At 54.7% G+C, this 22,109-nt stretch overlaps 2 protein-coding genes across 12 annotated transcripts; one reads left to right on the forward strand and one right to left on the reverse strand.

Moving 5' to 3' along the window:
* Positions 1 to 435: 435 nt before the first annotated feature.
* C1H3orf18 (chromosome 1 C3orf18 homolog) lies at positions 436 to 8,673 on the reverse strand. The gene is made up of 5 exons (XM_047775237.1): positions 8,420 to 8,673; positions 6,419 to 6,808; positions 3,578 to 3,603; positions 2,940 to 3,087; positions 436 to 1,699 (listed from the first exon to the last, which is right to left on the reverse strand). Exons 2-5 carry the CDS (start codon positions 6,650 to 6,652, stop codon positions 1,619 to 1,621), a joined length of 489 nt encoding a protein of 162 aa, XP_047631193.1. The 5' UTR covers positions 6,653 to 6,808; positions 8,420 to 8,673; the 3' UTR covers positions 436 to 1,618.
* A 1,388-nt stretch (positions 8,674 to 10,061) lies between these two features.
* Positions 10,062 to 21,098, forward strand: HEMK1 (HemK methyltransferase family member 1). 11 transcript variants are annotated; one of them, XM_047775256.1, is made up of 11 exons: positions 10,074 to 10,464; positions 12,070 to 12,448; positions 12,739 to 12,830; positions 13,130 to 13,223; positions 17,362 to 17,496; positions 17,820 to 17,884; positions 18,159 to 18,208; positions 19,231 to 19,339; positions 20,192 to 20,287; positions 20,456 to 20,569; positions 20,706 to 21,098. In XM_047775256.1, exons 2-11 carry the CDS (start codon positions 12,239 to 12,241, stop codon positions 20,740 to 20,742), a joined length of 1,002 nt encoding a protein of 333 aa, XP_047631212.1. In that variant the 5' UTR covers positions 10,074 to 10,464; positions 12,070 to 12,238; the 3' UTR covers positions 20,743 to 21,098. The 11 variants fall into 11 exon arrangements, 10 of the variants coding, with proteins under 10 accessions (XP_047631229.1, XP_047631277.1, XP_047631219.1 ...); XM_047775250.1 differs by having other exon boundaries at positions 10,074 to 10,179; XR_007134336.1 differs by lacking the exons at positions 20,456 to 20,569; positions 20,706 to 21,098 and adding an exon at positions 19,680 to 20,091 and having other exon boundaries at positions 10,062 to 10,179.
* The last annotated feature ends 1,011 nt before the right edge of the window (positions 21,099 to 22,109 follow it).

Genomic DNA, 22,109 nt, shown 5'->3' on the forward strand with positions numbered 1-22,109 from the left:
TAAATCCAGAACCTTCCCCACACAGGCCTCCTAGGCCCTCACATCCTGACACGTGGTATTTTCCAACAGAAGTTTTGCACATGCCGCCCTTGAGTCCCCTCCAACCAGCAGAGGACAGCAAGGGTGGTGAGGCTAGTCACAGGGGTGTGCCCTATGCAGACTCATGTGCGCATGCATGCCCAGCTCTGGGAGTCTGGCTTGGCCCAGTGCCTTGCTCAGATATCCCAGACTGGCAGAATTCCTGAGGGGCATGGGGTGGGTAGACAATGGGTAGGTGGGTGGTCTGATCAAAAGACAGACTAGGTTTGGAGTTCCCTTGTGGTGCAGGGGGTTAAGGATCCAACATTGTCTCTGCAGCAGCTGGGGATGCTGCTGTGATGCAGGCTCGATCCCTGGCCCAGGAACTTACACATGCCACAGGTGCAGCCAAAACAAACCAACTAACCAAACAAACAAACAGAAAAATAAACAAACAAAAAACACACCAGACTAAGTCTGTTTGGTCTGCTTCCCAAGGAGCTAACCCTACCCCGTGTCAGGCAGTAAGAACTTCCTCCACTAGCCTGCAACCCCTGACCACTGCCCTGTGACCACTGCCCTTCAACCAATAACCTCTCCCCAACCCCAGATCCCCAAAATAGATGTGGTGTACCAAGACAGGGAACTGTTTCAGAAGCAAGATACTTGGCTTCTAGAGCCCAGTGAAGAGATGTGGTGGACAATGGGACCCTTGCCTTTGCTTCCTTCTCCCTTCAGTCCCTGAACAATGAAGGCAGAGAAGAGGGTCTACACAACACTCTTCCACACCCCTGGGGGTGGGGGTCAATTTGGAGAGTGGAGCCAATGCAGCAGTCTCCATCCTGCCCCCTGTGCTGGGACAGGCACATATCTGCGTGTGGGCACATTCACACAAGTGCATGAGGCCTTCCAGAAGGTCTGAGCACAGCATTTCTCCACACCTGCTCCCCTCTGCCCTTCCCCCTCAGCTCCCATCAAAGCTTGGGCCCAGCAGACAGCCAGCTGCCAGGGAGGGGGTGCTGGAAGACCTCACGGACTCGCTATAATATGGATGGACCTTGGGTACGAGCATCCCTCCTTTTGGCATCCTTGCCAGCTGGGCAGTTTCAGCTCTATCACCAAGCCTCTCCCAGGGTGCCCCCATACCCTGTCCCCCAGACCTGGGTTGTTGCCTCTCCCCACCCTAGAGGAGGCTCCAGATTCCAAAGATAGGTCTCTCGCTGACAGAAGTAAACTCCCCCTCCTCCCCTTTCCCCTCCCATCCCACGCCTCCCTCCACTTCCTCCACATCAGAGGAGCAGACCCTTATGTGAGGGATCTGGGAAGAGCACAAGGAAGCTAGCAGTGGCTCTCCATCTTTCTGACATGAGGGATGCTCTCCACGCCAGGGCCCTCAGATCGGGGAATGTCAGAGGCCTTATGCCCAACTCAGCCAGGGGCCTCTCTTAGGGCCTGGAGAGTTGGCAGGTGGGTCCTCAAAACAGCTGAGGCCTTGGCAGGGCAGGTCCTGAGAGTAGGTCTTAATGATCTTGGAGTGGGCAGCTCTGTGGGCACTGTGGCAGGTATCTTCATAAGAGGTCCAGGCCTGTCCCCAGGCCACTCATGCATGGATGGCATTGGCTACATCAGTGAACACCAGCCGGCTGGGCCTCTGCATCGGGCCCTGAGAAGGGAGAGTGGTCTGCAGAGAGACAATCAGGGGTATCAGGGACTTGACCTGGGGCATGCATTCTGGTCCAGTGACCTCCACCCTCTTGTGTCGGCTTGCACTTGACACCAGCTATGCCTTCTGCCTGAAATGCCCACCCACAAGCTCAGCCAAGAAATAGGACCTGGCTCAGATGACTCCTCCCCCACAGCCATGGCCAGCCTGCCAGTCCATATCAGCCAACTGCCTCACTAACCCTGCAGGCCCAGGGCCTGGATTAATTATGCATGTACCACCCTCTCCCAGCAGAGGGGGCTCACCTCTGTGTCCCCAAGCCCCAACCCCCCAGCACAGGGGCTGACACAAGGGCAGGGCACAGGAAACAACTGTCAAATGGTCAGTAGTCCCAAGGGCTGGGTGAACAAAGGTTCTCAGCCAATTTCCTGAATATCCCAGGGAGAGAATGTGTCCTGATCCAGGTGCCACAAAACTTGTAGTAATTCCCAGCCTGGGCTCTTCCCGAGTCTAGTCTCCCAGTTCTGCCTCTGTGGGGCCAGACACCCCCCCCCCCGCCCCCTCCCCCCTCCCCAACCTGTGGGGTGAAGGCAAGGAAGGATGCAAAGGGGCATCATAGGTCAGAGGGAGACCAGGCCTCCTCTTGGTGCTCTGGCCCTTGGGAATTTCAGGGACTGGGAGCAAGTGGCCAGACAGCCCAGTGACTATAGCAGGCTGACTGCACAGGTACCTGACTCTTTGGACCTGGGAGGTGAGTATGGCTGGGGTCTGTCAGTTTCTAGGATCCCACCAATCTTAGAGGTGCCACTGCCCCAGAGTCTGACCCCAGTCACAACCCATCCAGGACTGGGATCTTGAGAAGCACAGGAACCATGTGTCTCAGCCTCGTGACAATCTCGTCCATCAGTCTTTTGCTTTCTGTCTGTTTTAAGTGAGCAGACCCAGGGCAGAATCAGGATTGTCATTTGCAGATGAGAAAACTGAGGCTCAGAGAGGCCAATGGAGCTTCCAAGATCACCAGACTATCAGGGGCAGAGACATGATGAATCCTGAGGCTGCTCCAGCCTGGCCTTGTGCAGTGAATCTATATAGGTGGTCACAGAACAATTCTACCAGTTTCTAAACAAACCTGACAAAATCCATATATACTCAATAGCTGACCACATGGCAGACGCTAGACACTGCATGAGAAAGGGGAGGGGGTGGAAGAGCCATGAACAGGCTGCAGGCTGGGTTGAGGAGACTTGTCAGTGCCCACCTTGCCCTGCATGGCTTGCACAGCGGCGGCGGCCTGCATGGAGGCAGCATCCCGCCCATGCTCCAGCAGCTCCTGCTCCAGCTCATCTTGCTCCTCCGTGGGGTCGAAGTTGTACATAGGCATAAGCTGGTGGCGTAGCTTCTCCAGCCTGGGGGTGGGGGCAGAGGCTGCTGGGGGCAGGGCAGGCCCTTCCCCTCCCACCTGCCTTCAGTCCCTGCCTGCTGACCAGCTGACATGACCATGTTTAGGGCCCTAAAATTTCCCCTGAGATGCAATGAAAGACACTTTTGCACCTCTAGTGCTGGCCCTACCCCTCGAATGGGTGGCCTGGGAGGAAGAGTTAACCACTCCTGGGACCAGATGGGGTTTTGGGGTCTGCTTGAGCCAGGGCCTTGCACGATCCACAGCCTCGGGGGCCCAGGGTGGGCAAAGGGGAGTCAGTGGCAGTTAGCTCAGAACAGCAGGGCAAAAGGCTCAGCACCCCCCTCCCCAAGGGGAAATGGTCACCATGAGTGGGCAGAAGAGGCCCTGACTAGGGAGAGGGGCCCTCAAGCTGGGGAGTTCTCCTTCCCCACACCCTGGAGTCCAGCCCAGCATTGCCCTCAAGCTGCAGTCTTGGGTGGCAGTGGGGGAGTTACCTCTTCTTCTTCCTGATGTATAAAACCTGTAAGAGAAGGAGCAGCATCAAATGGCCAGGAAAGGAGGCCCTATTTAATCCAGCAGTCCCTTGGGACAGGGGACATTCTGAGGCTCATCAATGGGAGACTTATAGGTCTCCATGTCCTCAGGGACTCCATCCCAGGGACGTATACTTCTTATTTTCGTGCTGCCACTTGATGTTTATTAGATGCCGACAGTGCTTGGACTCAGAGCTAGAGAGCAGCCCAGCCTGGGAAGACCAGGCAGTCAAGTATGGCCTGGAGGTTGGTGGGCCTACCCCTGCCAACACGGAGTCTGGCTCCAGTCACTCTGCCTCACCCCTGCCTCAGACTCCTCAGAGCAGTAGTGTGTGTGTGGTGGGGGGGCTTCAGCAATCCCCTCCTCTCAACCATTCCCAGGCCAAAATTTCTCCCCATTTATGGGCAAGAAGAGCAGGGGGTAGTCAGTGGCCAGACTCTGCTTGGCAATAGCCCTGAGTTGGGTTCCTGGGGTTTCCCCGGGAGGCTAATAGCTCTCAGTGGACAGGGGCTGAGGAGGAAGGCTTGAGCCCAAACCAAACTCTAGAGCCCAGATGCTAGATGAAGCCAGGAAGGCCCCTGGGTCCTAACCCCCACCTCCGCCCCACATTGTATAGACTTGAAGGTAAAGGACTAGGCAGCCTGAGAAAATGTCCAAGATCCACATGCCCCTGGCTGGAGCAGGAAATCCTGGTACACTCAGAGGAGAGAGGAAGGAGGTGAGACTTGGGCGACCACCTGAGCAGGGACTCCAGGGAACTCTGCCACCAGCCCACTCATCCCTAGATTGGTGACTTTTGACGATCAGGAACATGACCACCTCGGCCTGTGGGAAAGCCATGTTCCTAGAATCTGTCCCAAACCCTCTGTGACTCCTATACTCTGTCCCATCAGATTGTGATCTGATTTGTTCCAGCCTGGCCCAGAGCTCCCCCTGCTGCTCATTCCTGCAGGAACCCAAAAGGTGGAAAGAAACTGAGGGCCCCTTGCTCTCCTATAGGTGAGATGTGAGAGGAGTGCCAGGAGTGTGACCCAGCCCCTGCCTGCCCTGAAGCAGCAGCTCTAGCCCCAGCACCCTGTGCTCCCTCACCTCTCAGCCCTGCCCCAAACCCTCCTCCCTGCCCCGTGGCCCTGGATACAAAAGGATCTTCAAGAGAGGCCAGAACCTTTCTCTAATCTCTGTGCCTTGCCCTTGCTGCTCCCTCTGCCCCAACTACTAACACCCTCCCCCAACATACCTGCCTTTCTGATTCACCCCTCACCATCCAGCTGCAGCCCCACCTCTTCCAGGAAGCCCTCCACCACTGCTCCTCTTATGTGAGGCACACAGCCTGGCACTGATTTGCTTCTCCTTGCACCCAGCATGGCTCGGCTCAGGGCTGGCATGAGGGGAGAAGAGGCGGTACTCAGGTAATATTTTTGGACCTGCCCCCTGGTGCCCAGGAACTGTTTCCTGTCCCCCACTGCCTTTGCCCCATGACCTCCCTACCTCTCTGCTATTGGTGGTAAGGCCATCTACCCTGGCCCTCCGAATGTCCTTCCAGAATGAAGAGTAAGGAAGTCCTCCCAAGTTCCTAGGACAAAATCTTTGGCCAAGAGTGACAAGGGCAGATGCTAGGTTAGGGTGTCGCAGCCTGCTTAACTACCACTTGGGTACCAAACACTGACAGTCTGCTTCACCCCTGCCCCAGAGGACAGCTCAGGCCCTGGCCTCGCTGTGTGTTGCATCCTGGCTCTGCCCGCTGGCCAGAAATGGTTCCCTGGCAGTAATCCGGTGCCTGTGGAGTCCATATGTTGACCCTGGTTTACCAGCAGCTCCAGCCAGGCCATGGATGGGCCATCCACCGCCCTATTTGTCAGAGCAACATGCTCCTGAACCTGAGACCAGCTGTCAGAGCCTGTGTGGGGTAGTGAGTGGGCAGAATGCCACCATTGCCAGGCCTGCTTGGGGGACTCAGGTGTACCCCCCCCCTTTCCTGGGGAGAGCCCGTGTCTTCAGAGGCAGACACCAGATCTGATAGCATAATATCCAGTCTCAGGGAACAACTGCAGCCCTCACCCCAGCTCACCTCTGTCCTGCTGTCTGCCCACCTCTGCGCTTCTTGTAACACTGAGGCCAGTCCTCCACCATGAGGCCTTAGCTCTAATGCTGCCTCCTCGGTTGTCCCTGACCACTCAGCCTAGGAAGGCCCCTCCACCCAATTCCCAGTTCCCACTGGCTTTCTTTGGCATCCTTGGTTTTATCTATCTCCCACTCCCTGTAAGAACTACAGGGCAGGACCTTTTCTTCCTAGTTTCTCGGGTCCCAAAGGCTTGATCCAGGGTAGGTGCCCAGTAAATAATCGCCAAGTGGATGAATAAGTGAATGCTGCCAGAGGCCTGCCATGCCCAGACTCTGCAGCCCATGATCTATCCCAACTGCCTTCTGGCCTCTACTCCTACTGTGCCCCACACTCACTTGCCTCACTGCCCTGCTTGCTGCTCACAGAACCCCCTGCCTACCTCCAAACTCTCATCCATCAGGACCTTCCATTTGGAACACTTGCCTCCCCAACTCCTAGGTGGCCTTCATGGCCCAGCTCAAAATACCATGTATTCCTCCAAACCTTTTCTGGTTCTTCCAATTGAAGGCAGCCTCTCTGGTCTCTGGACCCCAATAAACAAACCCCTGAAGGAGGAGAGGACGGAGGATTGTACTAACAGACAATTGTGTTCTAGTCAGATTCTCTAACATTTAAACACAGACTGCCCTCTGCCAACTGAGGGCCACCTGGGCCAGCCCCAGCCTGCCCCAGCTCTCACCATGGCCACAGCCAGGCCAATCACTGTGATGATCCCAAAGGACAGAAGCATCGTGCCCACGCCGGCTGTGCCACCAGCCACGTCAGGGATTCTGGTGTCATTAAAGCTGGTAGCTTCTGGGCTGAGGGTGGTGGTCTCAGAAACTGGCCCATCTGTAGCAGGCTCCAGGTCAGGCTCAGAAGTGGGAGGGTGGCTGCTGAACCAGCCCTTATCAGATGAGATCCTGGAGTCCATGCTGATGCTGAGAGAGGGCCTTGACTCAGAGACTGCCTGTGGTCAGTCGACCTGCCCACTCACTTCTGACATCAGGAGTGTCCCAGCTTGTGGCCCCTGCTATTCACACAGGCAGCCACGTCCTTGGGTAAAGGGAGCTCCCTCCCTCCCTGAGTGCTGAAAAGGGAAAAAATATAAAACATGAGGCTAAGGATGAGATTCTGTGGTGAGATGAAGCCCCCCTAATTTCTGAAGGCACAAGGGAAATAAAAGTCTGAGGGCAAGGGTGAGGTCAGCGGATGGACATCAACAGGTGTGCTTTATATATCTATGGGTCCCACGTGGATTCGGGGACATGAAGATGAAGCCCTGCCCCCTCTTTGAGGGTAAGATGATCATAGATCATAGTTGGAAGATGGGAAAGACAGTGGAGAGGTGTGACAGAAAGCCACTCCCCAGACCCAGGCCCTACTCCCCATGCTCTCCACCTTCTCAGTCCCTGCCCCCCACATCTCTCATCTCCTGCTTGGAGAAAAAAACACTGCTGTTTTTTTCCTTTCCTGGAGAGAAACACTTTGCACAAGAGTCAGACAGGCTTGTCTTTTAATTATGTTTCAGCCACTTAACTGGATGATCCTAGGCAGGCTACTCCACCTCTCTATGTCTCAGCTTTTCTGAGTCAAAGGTGAGGTGTTAGGAATACCTCCCCCACAGAAAGGGTCAGAGGATCACTGAAATATCAGAATGAACAAGTCTCTAGAAAAACACTAGCTCAGCACAACCCTCTCATCCACAGTAAGCATCCAATAAATGCTAGATCTTCTCCCTCTGGCCACTTCAGTTGGGAAATGGGAGCCACAGAAGCCCCTGGGACCCAGCCTACTATGTGGGCCAGTTTGTGCTTGGAGTGATGGCAGGGACAGGTGTGGCAAGACCAGAAGACAGGAAGGAAACAGAGAGGCTAAAATCAGGCCCTCTGGTGGGGTTTCTCTGTAAGCTCTTGGGTCACTGGACCCCCTATGGGGTGCTAGGGGCTGCCAGGGACTAGGAGAAAATCAAGTGGAGCCAATCTTCAGGGGCAGGGATGGAGCTCCCACTTTGAGATGTCTTATCTTTCCCTTTCCTCCTCCCTTGGGAGCAGAGGGTGGGAGATGTGCCCAGTCCAGATTTTGACCTGGGCCTTCCCAGGCCAAAGGGCCCTGGGCAAGGCAGGGTGGGAAGAAGTTCTAGCCAAACTGCAGAAGGGCAGGCCTAGGGCGAGGAGGGACGCACAGCTCAAGACTAGCTTCTGCACACTAGCTCATGGGTATATGCAGGGTGCCTCCCTGTACAGGTGCATGCCTGTGTGTGAGGTCTGCACACATCCATGACGGCCCCTTAGGAAGGGGCAAAGCTGGTACAGAAACATGGGATGGGAGATGCTCATCATTCCTCTCTATCCTCTTCCTCTAGCTAGGCTGGGCATGTCAGGAGTCTCAGGTTCTTTCTTGGCTCTGCCACTGACCCCAGATATGACCTTGGGCCTTAACACTTGCTCTGGGGCTCTATTTATTCCTCCCTCCAAAGGAGAGAAAGGGCCCTGCTCTTCACTGTTCAGGACTGTCTCTGGTCCAAAGGGCAAGAGAAGGAAGCCAGGGAGAAAGAGATGGGAAAAACGACCTCCAAGAACCCGCATGCCATTCATTCTCCACCAAGTTCATCAATCCTCCCTGTTCCAATCCCCATCCCCACCTCCGCGACTCTGTGATTCCTCCATTCTTGCACAGAAGCAGCGACCTCAGCACTTACTTAATCCTCTCTGGGGCGCCGAGCTCAGCAGGAGAGGCTAGGGGTGGTGGCGATCGGCAGGAGGGGGCGGGGGAGAGGGGACCCCCAAGCCTAGGGTAGGGGGCGGCAGGTCCGACCCTTGGGCTGGGACTGCAACGTCGCACCGCCAGCAGCCGAGAGTGCCAGCCTGGACCCGGATAGGCGGGGCTGGGACCCACCACGGGGGTGGGGCCGAGGCGAGGAGCCTCGCGGGTCTGCGACGTTCCAGCTCCTCTCCTCCCTGCCAGCTCCGAGTCCCCTGCCCCGGATTGGCTGTTAAGCCCAGAGCCCGCCCTGCATTGGCCCGCTGGCCTGTCACTTGGATCTGGCTCTGCCCCCAGCAGGAGCGGGAGCCGGGTCAAGGTTCTTGGAGACCACTCCTCACTCCCCGAGGCCTGTGCAAGAGTTGGGCGGGGGACGATGCTTGGCCGGGCCCTTTCTAGGGGCCAGAACTCTGGCCTCCGGGCTAGCCTGGACTCCACCTCCGCCAAGACAGACTTGCGCTTCCCAAACGCAGGTGGACGCAGGTTTGGGGAGAGCACTAGACTAGGATCCTTGAGCCTATATTGAACTCTGGATCGACCCTCCATTAGCTTGGCGACCTAGAGCAAGATGTTCTCCTCCCTCTGTCTCAGTTTCCTGTTCACGTGGGCTCTGGTGTGTGGGCTCTTGGTAAAGGACACCTACCCTGGTCTAGAAATGATTCATCTTCAGAGAAGTTGGAGACGGGTTGGAATTATTATTGCAGTGGTATTATTGGGCACTTGGAACCAAGCAAGCCCACAGACATCCCTCCATCCGGACCACGAACACCTCTGGAGAGGAGCCTTCAGATACTTTCTAATCCTCAGGTTTTCAAAGGAGTTTATGGGGATCAGGGGTCTGGGATGGAGTTCAGGGAAACTGCATGTTTAATAGTAGTTTAGTTAACCGTGATGTAGGTAACAATAGATTCCGGGGCGAGGGGTTGGCACTGGCAGGCCATATTTTGCAGGACACTACCATGAATTTTATAAAAGCAACTGAGGCCCACAGAAGGGCACCTGGACAAAGCCTCGAGACGAGTCAGGATTCAAATCCTAGTCTCCTACTTCCAGTTTCCCTGCTCCAAACCCTAAAACGGGAACTAGAGGGTTAAAAGCAGCCCTTGAGCCCAGGCGCCTCCTGGACCGCAGGTCCTGGACACCCAGTCCCGCTCCTTAAATTAGTACCCGCCCCCAGTGCTGGGACCCTCCCACGAGCCCCTCTACTCTCTCGCCGGCTTCTTTAGACCACGCTCGTGAGCATCGCGCCCCAATTCTCGAACCCTGGGCTGGCTGGTGACACGCCTCCATTTGGGCTGGCTATACATCGCACGGATGGGTAGCCAAACGCCAGCTCGGAGCAGTTACTGAGGCCAGAGTCATATCCCTGCCATGACCTTTAGGAAGACTGGCTGGTCCAGGCCCCCGGGGAACGACCCTACACACTACCAAGCACTTTCTGACGGGGGGCGCCCGCGGGCGTATTGGGCGTCGCGTTCAAATCCTGCCCCACTGGCCCGCCTCGGCTTCTGAGGTGGAACCTAGAGGCGCTAGGAACCCTACAGCTGGACTGCGGGGTCCACCCGAGCCCTTTCCCAGCCGCTCCAACCCCGGAAGCAGAGCCTTGGAGGGCGCTTACCGCGAGTTACTCACATCCGGGCGCTGAACCCGCGGTGGTTTCTTTACGCTGGAGGGCGAGTAGGGTGGTAACTCAGGCAGGTATGAGCAACACTCTCCCGACCTACCCTCCTCCCCTTATCCCGTTGTACAAATGAAGAGGCAGACTTGCGGAGAGGCGACCTCTTCGTGCGGACCTGAGGGGGCAGCTGCGCCCTTGATTTCAAGCCTCACCTTTTTCCTGTGGCAGCGCTGTGGCAGACAGAGCCGCCCCTGGAGTTCGAAGGACTTGTGTCTTAAGTGGGACAGTTCCTAGCTTTGGGCAGGTTGCTTCCCGTCTCCGAGTCTCCTTTTCCTCTCTGTCTCTGAAGATGTGGCACTTAGCAGGTATTCAGTTAAGGCTAGTTTGAACCTTGATCTCTGTAAGAGGAAAGAAGACTACTGATTTTAAACCTTAAGTTAAATTTGTTTGTGATAACTTAAATATGAAATTAACAAAAATTATCACTTTTTTAGCTGAGTTTATGCTGATGATTAGGACTATGGATTAAATTGGGAGTGTGACCAAAACTCAGCCTTTGTGCACCCACACTGAATTGAATCTCTGAGGCAGAGTTTTGGATGAAGGAGAAAAGAATAGCCTTATTGCTTTTCCGGGCAAACGGGGACACAGCAGAGTAATTCCCTCAAAACGTCCCAAACCAGGGGGGATTTGGGGAGGAGGTTTTTGTTTTTGTTTTTTTTTAATATGTATTTATTATTAATTTTTTAATGTCTGCACCCACGACATTTGGAAATTCCTGGGCCAGACATTGAATCTGATTAGTTTCAACCTGCACCACAGCTACGGCCTGCTGGATCCTTTAACCCACTGTGCCTGGCTGAGGATCAAACCCAAGCCTCTGCAGCAACCAGAGCCACTTTAGTTGGATTCCTAACCCACTGTGCCACATCAGGAACTCCTGGTCAGGAGTTTTACAGCAGAGATTTTGTGGATGAGCTCGGTGTCTTGGAGGGGGCAGATTTTTAGCATACAAATCAAGGACAGTACATGTAAAATGTCAAAAGCAGAGCTCCCAAGCAAAGATGGTCTCTTGCTCCTAGTAATATTAGTTAAGAGCATGTAATATCGGAGTTCCCGTTGTGGCGCAGCAGAAACGAATCCAACTAGAATCCATAAGGATGCGGGTTTGATCCCTGGCCTTGCTCAGTGGGTTAAGGATCCGGTGTTGCTGTGAGCTCTGGTTTAGGTCACAGACACAGCTCGATCCCTCATTGCTGTGACTCTGGGCCTAGGCCAGCAGCTGTAGCTCTGATTGGACCCCTAGCCTGGGAACTTCCATGCACAGGTGCAGCCCTAAAAAGCAAAAAAAAAGACACAAATGAACCTATCTGTGAAACAGAGACTGACTATTGGACAAGAAGAACAGACTTGTGGTTGCCAAGGGGGAGGGGGTTGGGGGAGGGATGGAGTGGGAGGTTGGGGTTAGCAAATGTAAACTATTATACAGGGAGGAGATAAACAACAAGGTCCTAATATATAGCACAGAGAACTATATTCAGTGCTTTATGATAAACCATAATGGAAAAGAATATTTAAAAAATAATATGTATGTATGTATATATAACTGAATCACTCTGCTATACAGCAGAAATTAACACAACGTAAATAAACTATACTTCAATTTAAAAAAAAGAAAGAAATAGCGCAGACAAGAAATAATGGCTTTCCCGGGGTCACACCCTCTGGGTCATATAGATCTGTCCAGCCCCCAAGCTTGGGCCCTGACCCACACCAGCCCATTTATTAGCAAGACTAACAAAAAACATGAAGAAAATATCATTGACCAAGACAAGAGAACCCAAATAAGTGGGTCAGGCTCTAAAACAGAGTCATAGTGATGATAGAGCAAGAGAATGAAGGCAACAGGTCAGCGGGGAGTGGGTCACACAAGGCTCAGCTGCTCTCCTGGTTCTCCTTCCCTGTTCCAGGATAGCCATATCTGAGGACCAGACCCATGTTGAGGACCCAGAACCTTTGACCTCTCCATCTCCACCCAGCTGAGGCCAGTCACCATCCTCAGCAGCTGACATCACAAGACTTGGGGACCTTGGCGAGTGGTCAAGGAATCTTTACTGAGACGTGAAACTTTGGGGCAGAATGCTGAGGGCCCTCATATCTGCCCTGGGGTGGAGGGGAGGCATTCAGGGCTGTGCCTTCAGCTCGAGGCAACCACATCTGACTCCCACTGGGTTGCTGAGTGCCACAGAGTTGATCAGCCACTGGACAGCAGTCTTTGAGAAAAGGGGTATCCCTGAGGCCCGAGAATCCAGTGAGTACATCGTGGCTCATGTCCTTGGAGCCAAAACAGTTAAGTGCAGTATTGTCCAGAGGGCAGGATGTGCGGGGGAGGGAGGACCCTGAGGAAGAAACATCCAGGCTTTTCTACTCCCATGAGAGTGATGAGCTGAGAGTGATGGGATTTTTCCAAAGGAATGTCTTAGGGAGATACTTATTCATACACCCAATAAACTATTAGAGTGTGTGCCAGAAACTAGGGGTTCAGGGGTGACTAAAGTGGTCAGTGTTGGGCCCACTGGCATTGTCCAGAAAAGAACCTGGGTCTGGGGAGCCAACCACTCAAATTCTCTGTGGGGCAGTTTCAGGGTCTGAGGCCAGGACTTTTGACCCAGCCCCTGACCCGCTGGCAGCTGCGGTATATCCAGGAGCTGAGTAGCTACCGATTGCAAAGGTGAGCACCCATGGTCCAAACCTGAGGCTTCTGTGTGGGGAGCAGGGTTCAGATTCCTCCAGCCCCACCAAGTTCCTGGTCAGGAAGGAATAAAGTATCCAGGGACTGGGGAGCTGTTGGGATGAAGGAGTGATGAGAGAGAGGGCATGGTAGTAAATAGGAAGCCCTTGGCTAGGAGTTCCGGGCATAGGAGATGTGACCCTACCAGAAACCTGGCCACAAATGCTATCTCTCAACCTAGACATGTTCTTGTGAGTCGAGGCTCTGGCACTGATGATGACCCTGCTGCCCCTCTGCAGGATGCCGGTGCAGTACATCCTTGGTGAGTGGGACTTTCATGGGCTCAGTCTGAAGATGGTGCCCCCAGTGTTTATCCCTCGACCAGAAACAGAGGTAAGTGTGCCACCAGGACTAGGCAGGATGGGGATTAAAGGGATTCAGGGCACCTGTCTTTGTCCCAGGCTTCCACCAGGGGGCGCTGGAACCCCATGACTGCTGTCCTTTAGAGGCAGTGACCTTCCTGGTTGGTTGGGTAGGTGAGGCCAAGAAGAAAGCAGTCCCTGCTGGTTTCCTTAATTGTCCTCACATTCCCAGCTACTGCCCCAGCCCCCAGGTGAGCAGTGGCTCAGAGTATCCCAACTAGTGCTGTCTACCAAGTGTTCAGCCTGTACCTGTCATTTCATTAGGAGCTGTCTCATAGGCCTATAGCCTACCCAAACCATGGGAAACAAGTGCCCCTCTCCTCCTCAGGAGGCCTGGGTGTGGTGGAGAAGGCTCCAGTTGGACATCTGGAGGCCTGGTACGGCTTTGTGACTTCGGATGGGTCACTGCCCCCTCCGGGTCCAGATGATGAGAGGGTTGGGCCTCCAGACGAGGGAATTGGTAGGGTCCTTTTATCTTTTACATCTACTATCTAGTCAGGTAATTGCCCGTGTCTCTCAAATTACTAGGATGGGGGAATGTGTATTCCCAGCATGCTATCTCTACATGAGTCACCCTTATTCTAGGAAAGATGCTTTCTATGGCCCTTCCTGGGCTTCCCCCTGACCTTGTAAGTGGCAGAGCTGGGAGCCAGAGAAAGCAGAGCAGGTGGGGGGTGGGGTGGGGCTGGCGGGCAAGCCAAAAGGCACCAGGTTCCGAGAAGAGGTGTTTCTAGAAAGGCACGCACATTCCTGGGAGCAATCAGACCTGCCCCAGCCATGGACCTGGAGCCCCTCCTCACTTTCCCAGCCCTCTCCACCAGCCAAGAAACCCTCTGACCCCACTTGCCCCCTACATCATGTGGCTGGGAGACCAGGTCCTTGCCTTACTGGCCAGTGTCAGGACAGGGACAGTGGCGAGTCTGAGACCTTGCTAAAGTCACAGGGCTGCCATGGCAGAGAGCATGGGGACAGCACTTGGATATCCTGACTCCTGGATCAGGGCCTCCTGCCTCACACAGGGCTGCCCCTTTTGGGATGGGATGGGCTAGGACAGCTGCAGAGACTCAGAGCAGGGTGTGGCCTGCTGCCTGCAGGCTTTAGAAAGGCCAGCCTGTGGCCCCTCCACACGTGCAACCTCTGGCTAGGAGGTCACTCATTATCCCCTAGGTGGCCAAGGATTAGGGCATGGGAGGGAAGCTACCATGATGACCTTTGAGTCCCTTCAGAGCTGACCTGGCATCAACCATGTCTGAGTGTGAACTTCCGGCTTCCATGTGGGCACCTCCCTCCCTTTCCTGGGTGGGTCTAGGCCAAGAGAGCAGCTCTGCTGCAAGGGGTGGGGAGAGGAGGGAGGCTGCGGTTGCAAGGCCAGGTTCTTGTCTCACTGTACAGACATTTCTCAGAACTTGCCATGTTCACCCCAATGTGAAGCCGCACTGGGGGGTGCCTTACCAAGAACTTGAGAGGACGTGGCCTGTGGCAGGGAGTGGGGAGAATGAGTACAGGGGAGGACCATGGTGCCTGCATTCTCTCCATCCTTTGAAGAGTGATTTCTAATGATGGGTGCAGAATTCTGAAATGCAGAGTTGTAGGCGGCATGCGGCCTGGGTTTTCCCTGGGGGTGGGAAGGTGGCTCCGTCCCCAGCCTAGTGGTGTGTACAGTAGGAAACCCAAGGCTGGAAGCGTGAGCTATTCTTGCCTAGCGTGGTGAGGTGAGGCAGGCTCAGTGTTCTGTCTGTGATTAGCTTGAAGGAGGCACTGCCACTTTCCTGGGGCTCCCCGTTAAGTGTGTAATCTGAATGAGAGTGCTCACAGCACTCAGGTCCTTCTGAGACCTTGGGCCAGCCTCTTGAGGGGTATGGAGGCCTGTTGAGGCAGTGGCTTCAGGCAGAGCTGATAGCTGCCTGCTCTTTGCCTCCTTCCCACATACCCCTCTGCACCCACCCCGCTGTGTTCTTGGATCCTTCTCTGGTTCATCTGGAAGAGGTGCCCTGGGCCTATGACCAACTCAGTTTCAGCCTCGCCCAAGGAACCACCAGCTTTAGGCTGAAGAGGTTCTTTACCGGGTGAGGAAGAGTTTCTGAACTTGTTGGTAATGGTCTCTACTCCTGCCCTCCAGCAGGTGCCCACAGCCAAGATGATCCCCCTCGTGATCTGGAGTGGAAGCGGGAGGCAAGGGGGTACTGGTGGCAGTGATGGCTCAGTCTCTCAGCTTCACACCCTGTCCATGGTGGCCGTTCACACATGTGGTGTGTGCTCTGAGGTCAGGATGTCTGTGAGGTGCGGCTGGCCAGTGTGGTTGACTAAGGGGTCATTCTCCAGCCAGAGGAGGTCTGTGTGTGGCCAGGAAACCAAGAGAAGTTCATGCCCCTTACAAGTCTCAACTGTCTACCTGACCACGCAGTACATGGCCTCACCACTGAGACCGCAGGCTCTTGGCCACAGCCCTAGACTGCTCACTCTGTGCTGGTCCCAGTGCTGCTGGCCCAGCCTGTTGCCAGCACCCCAGTTCTCCAGTAGTGCCTGGTACAGGGCTGCTGGGAGTGAGTGAGGGGATGCCTTCTGCCTGAAGACAGGCTGTCTTACCCATAGGCAGTGGCTTGTTTGGCACCCAAGGGCCTTGGAACAGGATAGGTTGGACCCCGTGGCCAACTTCTACCTGCCTTGAACTTGCTACTCTGGGGAAAGTTGAGCTTTGCTCCTGGGTTGGGAGCCTAGAAAAATGAAATACTTTTGGGGACTCAGCACTGAGGAGCTTCTGTAGAAAATGGGTCTGAGTGATCTGGAGCCTTCTGCTCCACTGGGGCCTGACTATGACAATGGGGCTTGAGGGGACCTGGAGGTCTGAGGCTCAGAGGGTAGCTTTCCGAGGCCACTTGCCACGGGAAGAGCTTGCCCAGCACTTAAAAAGTAGCCAAGAGACCCCTCTGTGGGCCAAGCTCTGCCTGAGCGGGACCCACTCAGACAGGTTAGATCCCTGGTCTTTCCATCATGGAGCCTTCTCTCTGGTGGGAGAGACACACCCCATCCTAGCTCTTAGATCCACAGTGAGGAAAGTCATGGTTCAGAGAGCCTGGAGGAAACAGGCTCTTTCAGATGAGGGAAACAACCATTTGCTGACCCCTCCCCTCATTCCCTGAGCCAGCCCTGCCTGGAACCCCAAGAGTCCTCAGCTTCCAGGGGGTCCTCTCCTGCCCTCATCCAAAGGGACGGCTTTGAGAAGGAACCGCACTTCTGTTTCCCTGCTCCATGCTTAGCTACTTGGGCCCCCACTCTACTGATGTTGAGAAACATTTTGGCTATTGAACAGCAGCCCTCCATCCTGACCTCCAAACTATTTTGGCTTCCATGCAGTCTGCAGGTGGTAGATGGGTGGGTGAGACTCTGTTGTTTCCAAAGTGACAGTATCGGGAAGTGTCCCTCTGCCACCAAGGCAGGTATAGTGCAGTTATGCAACTCCCACCATATCATACCCACTTACTTCAAGCCCTATGTATGCCACAGCCCCCTTCCAATATGGGGCTCAGGTAGGACTGTGCCTTCCTTCTGCCCCTCTGTCTGTTTGGCCTTGGAACCTCTCTGGGGAGGCTCTGAGGAAGCTAGGGACACATCAATCCCTGATTCTTGGCCACTGTGAGCTATAGGCTGGGCTCTAGTCAGGGCCTTGACCCCTGGCTTCACTTTCCTTATGGGCTGGTTGTGATGATCCAACAGATTAATTCAGGGAAAGCTCTGGAAGCAGGGCCAGGCCCAGAGGGGGTATCTGGGGACCATAAGGTATGATTCTTAGCATTGCTGTGAGCACAAAACAAGAGCATATCTGTAACGGGTTTAGCAGGGACCTTACTGAACACATACCATGTACCAGTCTCCGTGAATGTGGTTCTGTTTAACCTCTCCAGCCCCACAATGAGTTATCTTCAACTGGGCTCAAGTTTACAGATAGGGAAATGGAGAAGCACAGTGACCTCCCCATGGCCCCAGCTGATGCCAAGATCAGTCTGGCTTTATCCCACTCCTTCGTGGGGCTACCTGTGTTTGCACCTCTGTGCCAAGACCCCCAGGGGCCAGTCAGCACCAACTCTGATTCAGATCTCTCTTCCTTGCAGGAGCTGGTTGAATGGGTGCTAGAGGAGGTGACCCAGAGGCCCCATGTGGTGGGAGCCCATGGCGGCCCCCTCATCCTAGAGGTGGGCTGTGGATCAGGAGCTATCTCCCTCAGCCTGCTGAGCAAGCTCCCCGAGGTGAGCCCCCTGTGCATACCCCCACCCGACCCTCTCTAGGCTGTAACTGACCCCGTCCCTCCTGCTGATCCTTCCCCAATCCATCTCTGCTAGAAGTGCTTGAGGGGAAATGAAGCAGGGGGAGGAGAGAGCTGCCCCAGCCCACCACGGTCACAGCCTCTAAGTCCCTTCCCCTTCCATCTGGCCAGCCCCCAATCACAGACAGGGAAAAGTACTGTGTATTTCCCTTCTCTTCTGGTAGGGGATTCAAAGAGGGCTCTGGTCCCAGGCCTGGCCTCTCCAAGCACCCTGCCTCCCACATACCTTGTTTGTTCTTGGGACAGAGCCAAGTCATTGCTGTGGACAAGGGAGAAGCTGCCATCTGCCTGACCCATGAGAATGCCCAGAGGTAGGGGGGCAGAGTTGTGGGAGGCAGATTTGGGGGCCTGATCTCAACCCCTGTCCAGGTATCAAACCCACCGATGTCCATACCCACGAAGGAAGAGGCAGTGGAGGTGGCCTAGCGTAGGTCCCACAGGTTTACAGATGGACAGTGGACACCTGTATCTTGCCAGTCTAAGGAGGGTTTATTCTCCCAGTATTTGTAGCCAAGGGTAGGAGCCTGCCTTCCCTGATCTCCCCGCCCCCATCCCATGCTCACCTTTGCTTTCCTGTTGCTTCAGGCTTCAGTTACAGGACAGGATTCGGATCATCCCGCTCGATGTGACCTTAGGTACCTTCTCCATGCATCTTCTCTGGGTGGGGATCCTGGGTATAGATGCTGCTGGGTGAATGGAGCATACTGCAGAGATGGAGGAAGGGCTTCCCCAGCCTTCACTCATGCACACACACACACACACACACACACACACACACGCACACACGCACACACACACACACACACGGTGTCTCTTTTTGCTTCTCTCTCTGTCTCTCTCTAACACAGAGTATCTCAGACTAATCCTTGTTGAGGAAAGGTCAGTCCCTGTTACCTCCTGGGCTGACCTGACCTATGAAGGGACCAGCCACAGGGTCTTTCTTGCCTTTCATATCCCCCATAACTAATAAATTTAGTTAGGACTTGCTTGCTGTCAAGAGATAAGCAGAAACTCAAGAGAAAGCCTTTGGGACCAAAATACCTGAGTGTCCCCCCAGCCCTGCCTGGCTCAGGCATAGCATGACTTGACTGCGGCCTTTGCAGAGTGACTTTGGGGTTGTGACTCCAGCTCCAGCCCCATCATTTGCCTGTAGGATCCTTGAGCTTCATGTGCCCCCTCCATGGAGTGGGATCCATATAGCACCGGGCATAGGGAGGGACCAGTAAACAGTGCCACTAGGGATTGACTGACTGAGGCCAGGCCTGCCCTCCATAAACTCCATCCATGCTAGCTGTGAGGCAGAGTGTGGCAAGGCCCATGGGACTTAGAGGACAGAGGCTCTTTCTTTGCCCAGGCAATCAGACATGGCTTCCCGAAGGTGGCATTTGAGCTGAGTCTTGCTTATTGAGAAGATTTCCAACAGGAAGAGAGAGGACAGGGACACTCTGGAGGGAGAACTGCCATGTTAGAGCATATACACTCCCAGCCAGGCTGCTGGCTGAGGACCCTGGGCACCAATCTGCAAGTCTAGGTTATTGGGTCCAGATACAGGCCCAAGGTGTGGCTAGGGGAGAGGGATTACTCAAGGAACATGGTGGTGTGTGGAGCTGCCACCCTTTACCTCCCATTCTCTGCCATGTGTTCCCTTTGACTGCAGAGCAGAACTGGGTGCACCTTCTACCCTGGAGCCCCGTGGACCTGGTCATCAGCAACCCTCCCTACGTCTTCCACCGGGACATGGAGCAGCTGGCCCCTGAGATCCTCAGGTGTGGGGTAGATCAGGGAGGCTAGACCTGAGAAGGCTTAGTGGGAGAGGTCTGCCCTTGAGGACCAAAACATTGGGAGGGAGGGACAGGGAGGCTGCGGGGGCTGAAAGGGGCAGTGGTGTTGAAAGAGGGGTTCACTCTGGAACCCCACAGACCTGTGTGGGTTTAGCTTATGCCTTCCCACTCAAGACCGCTGAACCTCCCTGAGCCTCAGCTTCCTGCCTCTGAAAGGGGACTGGTAGAGCTTTGCAGGGCCTTGGGCAGGACTCAATGATGACTAAAATATTAGATGCAATGCACAGTACATAGAAGGTACTCAGATGAGTATATCATTTTCCAGAAAACTGAGGACCACAGAGGGAAGGTGTCTTCTCCAAGCTCATGTGAGGGGTTAGCAGAAGAGCTGGAACCAAGCCCCTACTCCAGACTTTGTACTGAGCCATCCTCTCTCAAGGAGGCTGAGAACCAGGGGTAGCCCAGGAGTCTCCAGATGAGGCAGTGCGATTGGGTTTGGGGTGCTGGCTCCCCCATTCCTGGCTCTCAGGAGTGGTCAGAGCTAGCTCTAGACCTCCCTAGGCCAAGAATAGGACCATCCTTGCTTTGGGGAGACCCTCATGCCCCAGGCGCTGTCAGTCAATGAGATTCACTGAGCACACCGAGCACTGACCAGTGGAAGGCTGCATTTTGGAGATAGGGGGATTGAAGTTGCCATCATTTGGGGTTCCCCTCAGACCTTCCTCTCAGCCCAGAATGTAAGTTCCTCAGAGCCCTCTTTGTGGAAGCCCTTTTAGCATCTCTGTACTTTTCAGATACCCCATCCCAGGCCCTCACTCCTACTGTTTTTTCCTTCAGCTATGAAGACCCAACTGCCCTGGATGGTGGGGAGGAGGGCATGGATATCATTACCCACATCCTGGCCTTGGCACCTCGACTCCTGAAGGACTCTGGGTATGGATGGGGCATCTCCTGGGTCTGACATTAGCAGCCTCCTCCTCTCCCATCGTATATTGGGCCTGCCCTGGCTGTCATCCTGCTGCCACCTCTCCCAGCTCAGGTAACCCAGAAGTGCAGGTCCAGCCCTGCCCAGCTGAATTGACTCATTTATGCTCCATGTAGAAGCATCTTCTTAGAAGTGGACCCAAGACACCCAGAGCTCATCGGCAGCTGGCTCCAGAGCCGGCCTGACCTGTCCCTCAATCTTGTGGCTGTGCGCAGGGACTTCTGTGGGAGGTGAGACTCCACTTTCCCCCCACCCTCACAGCCATACTGGTCCTTCCACTCAGACTATCACAGCTCTGAGATTCCCACTCCCTGCTCAGTCCCCAGGGCCCAGGCAGTAACTGACCCATTGTCCCTGTCTCCTTAGGCCCCGGTTCCTACATATCCGGAGGTCTGAGCCATAGCATGGTTGTCTTGTGGATGCCTGGCCAAGGCCCCGACCTGCCAGAGTGCCTGAATGACACTTCTTCCTGGAATGCTACTTGGAGGGAGGTGGATGCTTCAGAACCCCAGATGCTCTGTGATTCCCCATGCTCTACATTTCTAGGAAATGTAGGGGTAGAAGCTAAGGTGGGGGTATCCTTCCTGGGGGAGCCAAGTGCAAGGGCACCCACAGTCCTGCTCAGGAGCTGAGCGGACCGAGGTTCTCAGTCTGGCTCCATCACAATGTGTGGCCAGGGAAGGTTGCTGGGTCTCTGTGGGTGGAACTGCTCTGGGAATATTGAGAGATGTGGCCAATAAAGTGGCAAGAAAACAGTGAGTGATGACTTAATGATTTGTTATTGTGATTTGTGGATACCCTGACCTCTTGCCCCTAAGCAGTGCTTGGGGGTAAGAGCTTCCTTCTGACCTAGCAGGGCTGGCTGGCAGGCCCCACCTGGTCATGTCAGCTTTGGAGTTTCTGATAATCCATCTGTTCCTGGTTGGGGCTGGGGAGAGTGAGAAATTGGGACAGGAAGTTCCCTTTGTGACTCAGCAGCAATGAGCCCAACTAGAATCCATGGGGATATGGGTTCAATCCCTGGCCTCGATCAGTGGGTTAAGGATCCAGCGTTGCTGTGAGCTATGGCGTAGGTCACAGATCCGGCTCAGATCTGGCGTTGCTGTGGTTAGGCTGGCAGCTGTAGCTCTGATTCGACTCCTGGCCTGGGAACTTCCATATGCCACAAATGCGGCCTGAAAAAAAAAAAAAGAGAAGCTGAGACAGAATAGGCACTAGGTTATGACCTCCACCCCAGCTCTAGTCTGCAGACTTGTTGCTACGAGGAAGCCTGAAGGCCCAGCCCTTCTGTCCACAGCAACAGGAAACCTCCAGGTTGGCAGGTGTTGGTATTGGCCTGCATCAGGTGGGGTCTGGGGAACATGGCAGACTAGGTTGGCTCCTTCTGTTGGATTCCCCTCCCATCTCCTCAACCTAGCACTCTCAAGAGCCTGACCTGGTAGAGTGGTGGCCAGAGGCAGTGTGGTCTGGTGGGCAGCATGCTATGGTGGAGCCAGGATGCTGGATTTCAGAGCTATGTCTTTCAGTGGAGTCTTGGGCAGTTCCCTTCCCTGTGAGAAGCTGGCTCTTCTGACTCCAGAGCCAGTACAAGGTGGCAGCATCACTTTACTCTCCTTCAGCCAGGCGAAGTGTGTAGAGCTGGTATTTCAATGCCCAGTTACCAGGCAAGGACTCCCCAAGACAAGATGTGTCTCCTTGAAGTCCCATGATGGGAGGAGGCCAAATGGAACTGCGAAGTTAGGTCCCTGCCTTGGGGGAGTCTGTATTGCT

The sequence above is a fragment of the Phacochoerus africanus genome, chromosome 1 (assembly GCF_016906955.1).
Source record: "Phacochoerus africanus isolate WHEZ1 chromosome 1, ROS_Pafr_v1, whole genome shotgun sequence".
NCBI lineage: Eukaryota > Metazoa > Chordata > Mammalia > Artiodactyla > Suidae > Phacochoerus > Phacochoerus africanus.